General features: G+C 54.9%; 1 protein-coding gene across 2 annotated transcripts in view; it reads left to right on the forward strand.

The window, feature by feature from the left end:
• CHST3 (carbohydrate sulfotransferase 3) overlaps positions 1-11,588 on the forward strand; it is a 37,687-nt gene extending 26,099 nt beyond the window's left edge. Inside the window, exons 2-3 of one of the 2 annotated variants that reach the window (XM_045437687.1) lie at positions 3,644-3,869; positions 5,353-11,588. In XM_045437687.1, the coding sequence (XP_045293643.1) occupies positions 3,730-3,869; positions 5,353-6,652 (1,440 nt within the window). In that variant the 5' untranslated portion in view covers positions 3,644-3,729 and the 3' untranslated portion in view covers positions 6,653-11,588. Of the gene's footprint in view, positions 1-3,643; positions 3,870-4,359; positions 5,066-5,352 lie in introns of those variants that run through there. The other variant, XM_045437689.1, reaches the window with a different exon arrangement.
• The last annotated feature ends 221 nt before the right edge of the window (positions 11,589-11,809 follow it).

Genomic DNA, 11,809 nt, shown 5'->3' on the forward strand with positions numbered 1-11,809 from the left:
TCCAGAGACTGATGTATGTGAAACCCCAAAGCTTGAAGTTTTGCCCATAGTACGCACTTGTAGTATTGGCCTCTAGTACACACTCAGCACATCCTTCTAGTACACGCTCAGGGCACACACTCAGCACACACATGCACATGCTCATAGCACATGCATGGTTCACTCATTTAGGGAACACCTGCTTTCTCTTCTCCATACTTCCCATCCACGTAGAATGAGTAAGCATCTCACGCTGGGCTAAATGCTTTGGAAAAGGCATTCATCCATTCATTCAACAAGTGTTACGGAGCACCTGTCCTGTGCCCAGTACACACCCAGACTAGGGCACTGGGATTCTGGGCACAGAATAACGAAGGTGGAACAGACCGACAAAGCTGTCTTCTCATGGAACCCACTCCAGGGGCTGAAATAGGCAAGAAACAAGCACATTTCGGTCCAGGAAGGAAATAAAGCAGGATGCTGAGAAGGGAAATGATGGGGGAGGGGAGATGGTCAGTGTGAGGTTGGTGGTCAGGGAAGGGGAGGCTCCGGAGGAGGACTCCAGAGCTGAGCACTGGGTATAACAGGGCCAAGGGCAGCTGTCCTACCACCTGCTGCATCCAGGCAGAGCTGGGCTGGCCCGTGCTTCTGGCCTCCTTCACTCTTGGCCCTGGTGCCCTGGAAACGGGACCTTGGCTGGCATCCCACCTTTGCCTTTGGCTGTCACATCACTTGCTGGGTGTTGGGGGCGGTGGGGGGAGGGTATCAAGTACTCCCCCGGGGGGTGGCATCTCCCAAGAGGAGGAAAAGCTGCTTCGTTCTTCCCACGAGCTAAGCAAGGGTGCAGCACGGGTTTGGGGAGGGAGGCAGCACCAAGGTTTGACTAGTGTTCACAGCTGTCACAGACCTACTTCTTACCGAGGGCCTCTGCCTGGAGCTTTGTCAGGTGGCCGCCATCCTGGCCCCGTCTTCCTCCTTCATGACCCTGTGACCTCCTGGCCTCTCTGGGGGTCTGGGGACCTCCTCTCCTGACTCCTGGGTCTGGGGACCTCCTACATTCCCCCTGGGACCGCCAAACCTCTCTCACCTGCGTGCCCACCATCCACGGGGCTTCCAAAGCTAAAGCTAGGGCCAGCCTGCTGGGACAGGGCAAAGGAGCCAACAGTCTGCCTTGTGTGTCGTGTGGGAGAGAGTCTTCACCATTGCTTCTTCCTTTTAGGGCAATGCTGAGAAGGTTCTTGAGAACCCTGTATTTTCCGGGGGGGGGGGGGTGAGGGGACTGGGATGGCAACTCAGAAATAGAAACCGTGCTTGGTAGGGAGGGGAGGAGAAGGTGCAGGAGCTTTGTCATCAAGGCAGCCAAACTTCTAATCTTACCAAAGACCCAGGAGGGAGACGACAGTGAAGGCAAGTCCCCCCACTCCACCCCTCCTTTTCTCCCCTCTTGGATTTAATGAACGCTTACCATGCCCCAGATACCATTCCCCACAGCAGCCTTATGTACAGGTTTTTCATGCTATAGGTGAAGAACCCGAGGCCCAGAGAGGTTAAGTCATTCATACAAGGTTGCACAGCATGGCAGACATGCAGGAAAGACTAAAATCCAGGACTTCTGGTCTCAGCTCCTTCTGCTTCCCTCACATCATCAGACACAGGCAACTGTCAGCCAAGAGATGAGAGGGCAGAAAGTCAGATTTCAGTCCCTTTTGCCCTGCAGACTCTGTTGGGTCTCACCCTTCCGGAGCGACAGGCAGCTTCACACCCCACCCTGGGCTAAACAGGGTGTATGAGGAACCTGGCTCTGTCATTCTGCACTCATGCTGACAGCCTGCCAGGCACTGAGCCAGGCATCAACTTTGAAAGGTTTGATCAGTAGTGGGGTTTTTTTGGCAGCTGATATATTCTGGGTACCATTCTAGATGCTAGTCTCTACTTCAAGGGGCACGGGGTCTGGGAAAGGAGGACAGACAGACCATCCGCTGGAAAGCCCAACCATATGGGCTACAGTGGGGGTGACTGGGGAGCACTGAGAGGCTCGAGTGACCTGGATCTCGGGTGGGTGATGAGGGCGGCTGCTGGAGGAATCTTCGGCAAGTTATTTAACCTCTCTCAAGCCCAGTTTTCCTCATCTGTAAAATGGGATAGCTGCTACCTAATAGGACTTCTGTAAGGATCTGATGAGGAAATGCAAATCAAGTGCTTAACACGGCACCTGGCAGAGTGGTAAGCACTCAATAAATTTCAGCTACCATATCATTCCAGATGGCCCTTCCAACCAGAGCGGAAGCCCCATGAGGGCTGTGGGCCAGGTCTGCTTGTACACTGCTTGTATCCCCAGTGCTTAGACCGGAGGCTGGCACATAGTGGGTGCTCAGGAAATAGTTATTTAACGAGTGTGTGGGGAAAGGCCCAGAAGAATTAGGAAGAGGCAGGAGTATTCCACTTGCTCTGGAGCTGACCCCACACCACTCTTCCCCCCCTGGGCCCCTCTCCACCCAACCACATCCAGGAAGCCTCAGCACCACTCTACCCTGTGCAGCCAGGGCCCTCCACTCGGCTGCCGGGTTACACATCTGCCTCCTTGTATTGCAGAGCCCCTGCCCCACTGTTTTCCCCAAAGGACAGATGATTTGGCTGTCACTCTAGCCACTTCCATTATGTGACGAAGGTCAACCCTAGGACCTGCCTCCCTGCCCTCCTTCTCCGTCACGTCAATGTCAGCTGCTTCTGTGGGAAAATCTACCTTTTCCAGAGAGAGAGAGGGAGAGGGAGAGAGATGATCCTGGGTGCACTGCACCAGGTCATAAGATTTTTCCAAACTTGGAGCAGATAGTATCCCATGGATGAAGGTCCTTAAGGAGAAGGGATAGATTTTGGGATGGAGGGTGTTATGCTGGAATCGGGCTCATGATGCAGGACAGGTGTGTGTGTGTGTGTGTGTGTGTGTGTGTGTGTGTGTGTGTGTAGAAATGTATATACATCTTCCGCTGAGGGTCATTTGTTCCTTTATCCACTCTGTCATTTGGCAACCATGCATAAGTATGTCCTGTGTGCCTGGCCCAGTGCTAAGGGATAATGAGGGGCCTGGACAAACTCCCTGTACTCCACGAAGGACGATCAGCATTGAACAAGTCATTACAAGTGGGCTCACCTTACGACAGTCTCAGGCACTAATAGGAGTCTGCATGGCCGTGGGGCCAGGGGACCCCTAACCTAGTCAGGGGGAGGCTGCTCCTGGAAGCTGAGACGTGAAAGGCTGAGGCCACGAGAAGGATTTTGGAAGGACCCAAGTGAAGGATCTAATATATATATTAGGTTATTAACATCAGCGTTTATAGGTCCACCTCCATCATTTTTTTTTTTTTTTTTTTTTTTTGGTATTTGTAGTCTTTTGTTTCAAACATTTATAGTACATGGAACACTCTTCCATGCACTTGCCCTTGAGTTATGTGTGAGGTCAAAGGATAAATTCATGGAAGTGGGAGGAATTAATCAAAGGGCTGATTAGCGTTTTAAATGACTTGATTTGCTCTCTCATCTATGGGAGAGTGGCTCTGGGGTTCTGGCTGCCAAGCAGGGCCACGACCTTCAGAAGTTGGTGGGAAAACCCCTCTCCATTCCTCATCTCCAGACAAGGGTGTCCTGACCACCTGTCTCTTCACAGGACAAGGGTGTCCCCCACCTGAAGACGTGGAGCCAGGTCCTGAGCGATGCTCCTGAGCTGAGCGCCCACGGGCCCCCCCTTTCCCCATGGAGAAAGGACTCGCTTTCCCCCAGGACTGCCGGGACTTATTGCACAGCCTGAGGATGAAGAGCAAATATGCCCTTTTCCTGGCTTTTGTGGTGGTGGTTTTTGTCTTCATTGAAAAGGAAAATAAAATCATATCAAGGTGAGGGGTGCCAGCACACGTCTTCCTTATCAGGGAGGGGTGGGTGGAGGCTCTATGTCTTACAAAGGCAGCTCTTCAACCAGTCGTCACCAGGCCCCTCCTCTGCCCAGGCAGTGGGTCACGCGCACATCCTCATCACTGCTCAGGGGTAACACTTGGGCTCTGGATTCAAGCAACTTGGGTTGGAATCCCGATTCCGGCCCTCACTAGCTGTGACAGCTTGGACAAAATCACTTTCTCTGTCTTAAGTTCCTCTTCTGTAAAATATGGGTAACGATGGGGCACCTGGGTGGCTCCGTCCGACTCTTGATTTGGGCTCAGGTCTTGATCTCACGGTTCGTGGGATCGAGCCCCACATTGGGCTCCATGCTGACAGCTCAGAGCTTGGGATTCTCTCTCTGTGTCTCTCTCTGCCTTTCCTCACTTGTTCTCTCTCTCTCTCTCTCTCACACACACACACACACACATAAAGTAAATAAATATTTTAAAAATATGGCTAACAATGGGGTCTTCCTGGTAAAGATTAAATGAGGAAATGTAAAACAGTAACTCAGTGCCTGGTGCACAGTTGGTTTCTAGTATTTGCTGACCATGGTTATTATTACTAATTTACTTCTTGGCTAGGATAAAGCCTCACATTATCAGCACACCTCCTATACCAGCCTGAAGCCATGGATGAGGGTGAGCCCATGGAAAGGCAGGGTTCTGGCACACATACCTGGTAGGTGGGGCTGCCTACCAGGTGCTGCCTCCCATGTGCAGTTGTTCAGGTTGTGTATTGCTAAACGCCAGGGGTGTGCACTCACCTCAGCTACACTGGGAATGCTGCCACATGGAGTTGGCGGTGTACCTTTGTGTGCAGTAAGTGCCTCTGCTGGTGAGCCTGCTGGACGTACAAAGATTTCTTAGACCTTCTCTCCCAGCACGACCCCTGCAAGAAAGCATCAGCCACATGGATAGATTAGGAACTGGACTGTGCAGCAGGCAGTCACTGCCCCACCTGAGTTTCTCAGCATGAACTGTTCCAGTTCGTGCCCACGGGATCCTGCTGCAAGCCTCTGCAGCTCTCCACCAGAGAACTTTCTCTCTACCTGTACATCGGCAAGCCAGGAATGCAGGGAGTAAATGCCTCTGGGAGCAGCCCTCAGCCAAGGCCAGCTGGGAGCTTCATATCCCTTAGGCAAGAGAATCCTCAGGTGCGTCCTCCCAGGTGCCCCAGTGGGATTGGTTTGCTCACGGGGACAGCCCGCTCACCCTAGACCAACTTTTTTCTTCCCACCCCTCTTCTCTGCCTCTCTGCCAGTTCTTTTTGTGATCATGTTCTAAATAAACTACTCACACCCAAACCCTTGCCTCACGGTCTGCTTCTGGGAAACCCAGCTAAGACAGGCTTTGGGTGATCAGCCCTGCAGGCTGCTTAGGGGTGCCCAAGGGATGGAGGCCCTCGTCACTCACTGACTCCGATTTCCCTCTGTCCCCCCAGGGTGTCAGACAGGCTGAAGCAGATCCCACAACCCCTGGCAGACGCCAACAGCACCGACCCAGCCCTCATCTTGGCCGACAATGCGTCCCTTCTGTCCCTGAGCGAGCTCGATTCAGCCTTCACCCAGCTGCAGGGCCGCCTGCGAAACCTCAGTCTGCAGCTGGGTGTAGAGCCAGAAGCGGAGGCCGCCGCCGAGGCCCAGGGCGAGGCGGAGGCCAAGGCCAAGGAGCCACCCCGACCCCGCGAGGCCCGGCCGCGGCGCCACGTGCTCCTCATGGCCACCACCCGCACCGGCTCCTCGTTCGTGGGCGAGTTCTTCAACCAGCAGGGCAACATCTTCTACCTCTTCGAGCCGCTGTGGCACATCGAGCGCACCGTGTCCTTCGAGTCCGGAGGCGCCAACGCCGCGGGCTCGGCGCTCGTCTACCGCGACGTGCTCAAGCAGCTGTTCCTGTGCGACCTGTACGTGCTGGAGCACTTCATCAGCCCCCTGCCGGAGGACCACCTGACCCAGTTCATGTTCCGCCGCGGCTCCAGCCGCTCCCTGTGCGAGGACCCCGTGTGCACGCCCTTCGTCAAGAAGGTCTTCGAGAAGTACCATTGCAAGAACCGCCGCTGCGGGCCCCTCAACGTGACGCTGGCGGCCGAGGCCTGCCGCCGCAAGGAGCACATGGCCCTCAAGGCCGTGCGCATCCGGCAGCTGGAGTTCCTGCAGCCGCTGGCCGAGGACCCCCGGCTGGACCTGCGCATCATCCAGCTGGTGCGCGACCCGCGCGCCGTGCTGGCCTCCCGCATGGTGGCCTTCGCCGGCAAGTACGAGGGCTGGAAGAAGTGGCTGGCCGAGGGGCAGGCGCGGCTGGGGGAGGAGGAGGTGCAGCGGCTGAGGGGCAACTGCGAGAGCATCCGGCTGTCGGCCGAGCTGGGCCTCCGGCAGCCGGCTTGGCTGCGCGGCCGCTACATGCTGGTGCGCTACGAGGACGTGGCGCGCTGGCCGCTGCAGAAGGCGCGCGAAATGTACCAATTCGCCGGCATCCCCCTGACGGCGCAGGTGGAGGACTGGATCCGGAGGAACACGCAGGCGGCCCAGGACGGCAGCGGCATCTACTCCACGCAGAAGAACTCCTCGGAGCAGTTCGAGAAGTGGCGCTTCAGCATGCCCTTCAAGCTGGCGCAGGTGGTGCAGGCCGCCTGCGCCCCGGCCATGCACCTGTTCGGCTACCGGCTGGCGCGGGACGCCGCCTCCCTCACCAACCGCTCCGTCAGCCTGCTGGAGGAGCGCGGAACCTTCTGGGTCACGTAGGGGGGCCCCGCGGCCGCGCGCGCCCCTCCTTGTGAAAGGCCCGCCCTGCCTTCCTCGCACCACCCCCTAGCGCCCCGCGGGCAGTGACACGGTGGCTCTCGCCGCCGAGGGCGGGCCGGCGGCGGCCACGCGCGGGGCAGGCTGCCCTTCCGTAGAAGTAGGCCCCCCGCCAGCTAGCTCCCCCACTGCAGCCTTGGGCCCGGGGTCTCTCACCGAGAACAGGACAGTGCCCGTCCGTGAGGGCCGCCAGACCCAGACCTGAGGGGCTGCGGTCTCCTGAGCAGGCTCCCCGCAGGCCTGGAACTTTTGACAAGCCTTTTTTTCTCTGTCACTGTCTCTGTCTCTCTCTCTCTCTCTCTCTCTCACACACACACACACACACACAAGCATACACCCAAAACTACATAAATGCCTGTAGACCCCGTGGGCCAGAGTCCAGATGTTTAACCCGAAGGGGCTTTGGGCACCCACCAGCCGCAGTCAGACCTCCTGCTGTACTCACTGTTCACCTGTCAGTCTCTGGATTTCTACACAATCCAGTGTGGAATCTGCATGGGTCTGAGGGGAGGGGCTGGAACAGCCCAGAATGTCAGAGGATGACCGCTAGGGCTTATCAACCAAGAATGATTCAGTATTTTCATGGATGGAATCGCTGTGTGGGTCGCTGACATCAGCCCTGCGTAGAACTACAAAGCACACATACGCGTGTAAAGGACAGGTACCTACGTATACCAGACACGGACACAGAAACATCATAGAAACACAAGTCCACACACCTACGCACATACCCACCACAGGCTTCCCTGTTGCTTTATGCCCGCGGAATTGAACTATCACACACCTAAAGAGCAGCCTTTAATTACATTTTTAGAATTATTTAGGGACATGGAAGGAAACACAGTCATGGGCCACGACCCTGTTCTGACCAGGTTTAGGACTGAGCGGTGGATACAGGACCTCCAAGTCTGCGGCCCCTGCCCGCCTTAGATTCTCCTGGCTACCTCCTCTGGCCCATTCACATCCTCTCTGCTGGCAGGCAGGATGTTTTGAAATGATGTGGCCAGTCCTCACATGACTGCAGCCCAAAGGCCCCGTCCCAGCTCCACTGGCTCCCTGAGAGCGAGTCCATATTTGAAGGCTGCCTCAGGTCTGACTGGAGGCAAAAGGCAGCTGAGGAGTCCTGCCATTTCCAGCCAGGCCTCGTGTGGGGCAGGGCCCAGAAGAGTGCAGAGTGCCCTTGGGGGAGAAGTCACATCAGGATACCCCTCCCCCGAGAAGACAGGGGACAGAGGTCAGCCTCATGGTTGGTCACCATGGTTACATGTTCGTATCTGTAATTCCTCCTTTTAGGGCCCTGGGAAAAGTGTTGCTCAACTTGGGATAGGCTGGGTATTTTATCTGGGTGGTTTTTTTTTTTTAAAGTTATTTATAGTTTGGTATCTTGTTTTGTGGCTATGTTTTTTTATTTTGTTTCTACAGAAGTGCTGCGTGACAGCAATCTGGGCTTTAGGGGGCTGGGAGGACCAGCAGGGAGCACTCTGGCTCTTGCTGGAGGGAGAGGAGGAGGAGGAAGAGCCTTTTCCCAGAAGGACCAGAGCCTGGGCCGCCACATGGCAACCCACAGTGCCCCACGGGCGTTTCTGTTTGAACCCCATGTGGAACGAATCTCAGAAACCACCAGTGTTCTTTGCTGTGTGTCCAGAAGCAACATAAATTAGCCCTCATCCTCTCCCTGAGACGAGGCCAGATTTGAACATCTCTTTCAGGTCCAAATGCATTTCCTGGGGGGGGGCGGGGCCTATGGCCAAGCAGCAGATGCCCCCACAGTGGAGGTCCTTTTCTACCCCCAGTCCAAACTGGGGAGCAGAGCTCAGTCCACCCCAGAACTCGAAGAGCTGCCCCAGTTCACTAGGGCTGTTTCTGATTTCCTGGACAACTTCTATGTCAGATCTATCCTGTTGTCAAACCCAGAGGGCTGAGTTTTGGATTGAGTAATATGGACATGAGGGAAAGAGAGGATCTGAGTCCAGCTGGTGCTGCCGTGGGGAAGGGAGGAGTGTGTCCGCCCAGCAGCTAGAAGCTGCTGTTGGAGACGGTGAGGACTGTAGCCATTTTGTGGGGTCTCTCACAATCACCACATTTGAGCTGCTGGGTCTCCATGAACTTCAAGTCGTTCAAGGAGGCCTCCAGTCTAGGCTCTCCAGTTCCGAAATAAGTTGTGCAGGGAGCTGGCTCTGATTTGGGGTCCAAAGGGACTCCAGCTCTGAAAACTTGACTCTGGGGCAGAGAGAGACCAGGATGTTTCTGGAAGCCTGGAAGCACTAGCTGTTTTTCCCCTCCCCACACTGTTCCCCACACGGTTCCCCACCTGTGGTTGGTGGCGGGGCAGGGACGGAGGCAGGTACCTCCATCTGGGGCTCTTCTTGGGGCCCTCCTGGTGTGGACAGCAAACTTCTTCCTTCCTTCCTATGCCTCTGCGGCCAAGATCTCCACCCCTGAGCTCCGAGGACTGTGCGGAGAATGGACCTTTGGGACTTCTCAGGACATTGACAATTTGTACACTGCAAGTTGACTTAATTTATTTATTTTGTGACAAAGAAGAGACATAAAATACCTTATTTTTTGCAGGGACGCAAAGCTGTACCCAAATCAAGAAAGACAAAATAATACTAGAAACCGTTGACTCACTCCATACACACAAGGACACTCGAAGACGATTCAGAGCACAAGACTAAAACCAAGGGCACAGAGTTGTGCTGGCCCCAGGGTGTTGTTTAGGGAGGTACCTTGGTTTCTTCTTGTTGATTTGAAGATGCGGCATTTAAGGCCCTTTCTGCTGTATTACCTTTGCCCTGGTGTCTGAAACAGGGCACAACTCAAGCGAGTGTTGCCTTGGGACTCGGCGATGCTCCCGGGAACCCTCGGGGTTTGGGGAAGGACGGGGTGGGGGCGACTACTGACTTTATTCTATGGGGGGCCTGGTTGGAGTTACGCACTTGTGGTTTTCAGCAGGCAGCTGGGCTGAGGAAGGTGGTCCAGCTGGGCCAGTGCCTCCTTTTCCAGTGAGGCCAGTCCGGGCTTCTCTACTCTTACTTCTCCATCAGGAGCCTCTCCCCTGTATGGCGTCCACCTGCTCGCAGACAGAGGGAGCAGCTGAGGCCTCACCCCTGGGGCTGCCGGCTTCCCCGGAACAAGAGGCCCATTCAGCAATGAGTGTTTACTCATTTTCTTTTTCTTGATGAAGACCTCTTTAGCCCGGCCTATATAAATAGTTCAGAACATTCCAGGCCTTGGTGAGACAGGGTAGTGTCTAACACCCACAGGCTGTCACCACTGCTGCCTATTCCTGGCTTCTCCTCTGGCCAGGTTTGTAAACCTCGGAGAGGATGAGGGCGCCAGGTTGGGGGCAGGGGTCTTTGGGAACAGTCGGTGGGGAGCAGGGTTCCTGAGTCCCCACAGAGAGGAAAGAAAGCAGATTCACAACTCTGTGGCACACCCCCACCTCCCGCAGTGGGTTATCACCAAGGTATTACTGAGATTGAGAGACATGAACAAATTCTAGCCTTTGGTCCCTTTATGTGATACACACACTTGAAAATAAATAACTAAATGAATAGGAAAAAAAAAAAGTTTACTGAAGAGTTTACTCCCCGTCTGCCAGTATGCTCAGCCTGGAAGCTACTGCCAAAGGCCAGTCTAATGGGGCAGCTGCCGACCGGACCCCTGAGAGCAGAGGGCCCACCCAGCCCATTCCAGTGACATCTTTCCCCACCACCTCTGCCCTGTCTGATGATGAGTGAGATCCAACAGGAGGTCAGGGGATCCCTGTCCTAGAAGATGGGGGCCTGGTCTAGAGATGGAAGCATCAGGTGGTCTGGTCCCGACCCAGAAGGTCTCTTCCAGCCCTGGTGGTGCTCTCGCACATTAGGGCCTATTTTAATTGCCTGTAGGGCCTGGATTATGGAGGACAGGAGCAGAAGACCAGACAGCTGCATCTCTGAGGCCATCCCTCGCTCCCAATCCCATGGCTGAGAACAAAGGCAGGTCCTGGGGGGATGGATTCCTGGGTTGGGGAGAGGTGGGGGTGGGGAAGCATGTCTGCAGAAACCAAGTAGGCCTTGCTGATCTGTACTAAGTGAAAGGAGCACCCGCTGAAATCCAGGGGTCCCAGGTTGGTGGGTTTGCTAGTGAAAATTCCCAGGACGTGGTCCAGCTGGACAAGAGGCAGAAGGCCCAGGGCTTCCCGAATGCAACCATATCGCCTCTCAGCTGCCCACAGTTTCAGGAATACTGGAAGCTGCTCTTTACCTCAAAAGGACAAAGCAGAATTGGCAAATTCAGATGTCTTAAGAGCTTTGAGATCCTTTGGTCTCCGTGTCCTCTGTCATTCCATGACTATATGCCTGGGGGACGAATTGGTTGTATGTGTTTCCACGGATATGAATGCAGTGCCAGCCCCATGGACCCAGCTCATACTGTAGACCAGGTATTTCATTTGGGAAAATACCCTGCTTCCTCTACCATTGGGCTTGAACTGGGCACCCCTGGAGTCTCCATCTCGTCTGTATGTTCCAGGCCAAGTTCGCCTGGCTCCCCTGCTCCCTCCTGGATCCTGCAAACTCTGTCTTTTTTGCCAAGACCTCGACCCTGTGTCCTGTTTCATGGCCACGTGGTACGGGACACTCCCTCCGTGGCCACGTGTGGCCAAGGTCTGTACATAATGGTGTGTACGTTGCTCCCGCCCCCTTGCCATCGGTGTCCCAGATGTCCTTGCCGTGGCTACAATCTGCCGTCTCCTGGAAACGCAGGGGCTGCCCTTCAGAGAGCTGGCGGCCACCGCCGGTCAGGGTCTGCTTTGCGGAACAGAATGTGAACCCATCACTTGATGGCTTACTTGACTTATTTAATTAAAAACGAAAACATGCAATGAGCAAAATCTGAAGTGTGTCTCCGCCTTTCTTTTGCATTTGTTCTCAGCAGCAATCAAAAATTAACAAGAAAAAATTAGCAGCAATAGGAAAAGGGGTGACTTCTCACATGAAGCAGGGTAGAGGTAAGCCCCCAAGAGTGACAGACAGAGGGAAGCCTGGCGAAGCGCAGGGGGCGGTTGATGATGGTTGTTTATGTTACCAGGATGGCAGAGCCGGTGAAGACTGC

Source organism: Leopardus geoffroyi, chromosome D2, assembly GCF_018350155.1.
Source record: "Leopardus geoffroyi isolate Oge1 chromosome D2, O.geoffroyi_Oge1_pat1.0, whole genome shotgun sequence".
Lineage (NCBI taxonomy): Eukaryota > Metazoa > Chordata > Mammalia > Carnivora > Felidae > Leopardus > Leopardus geoffroyi.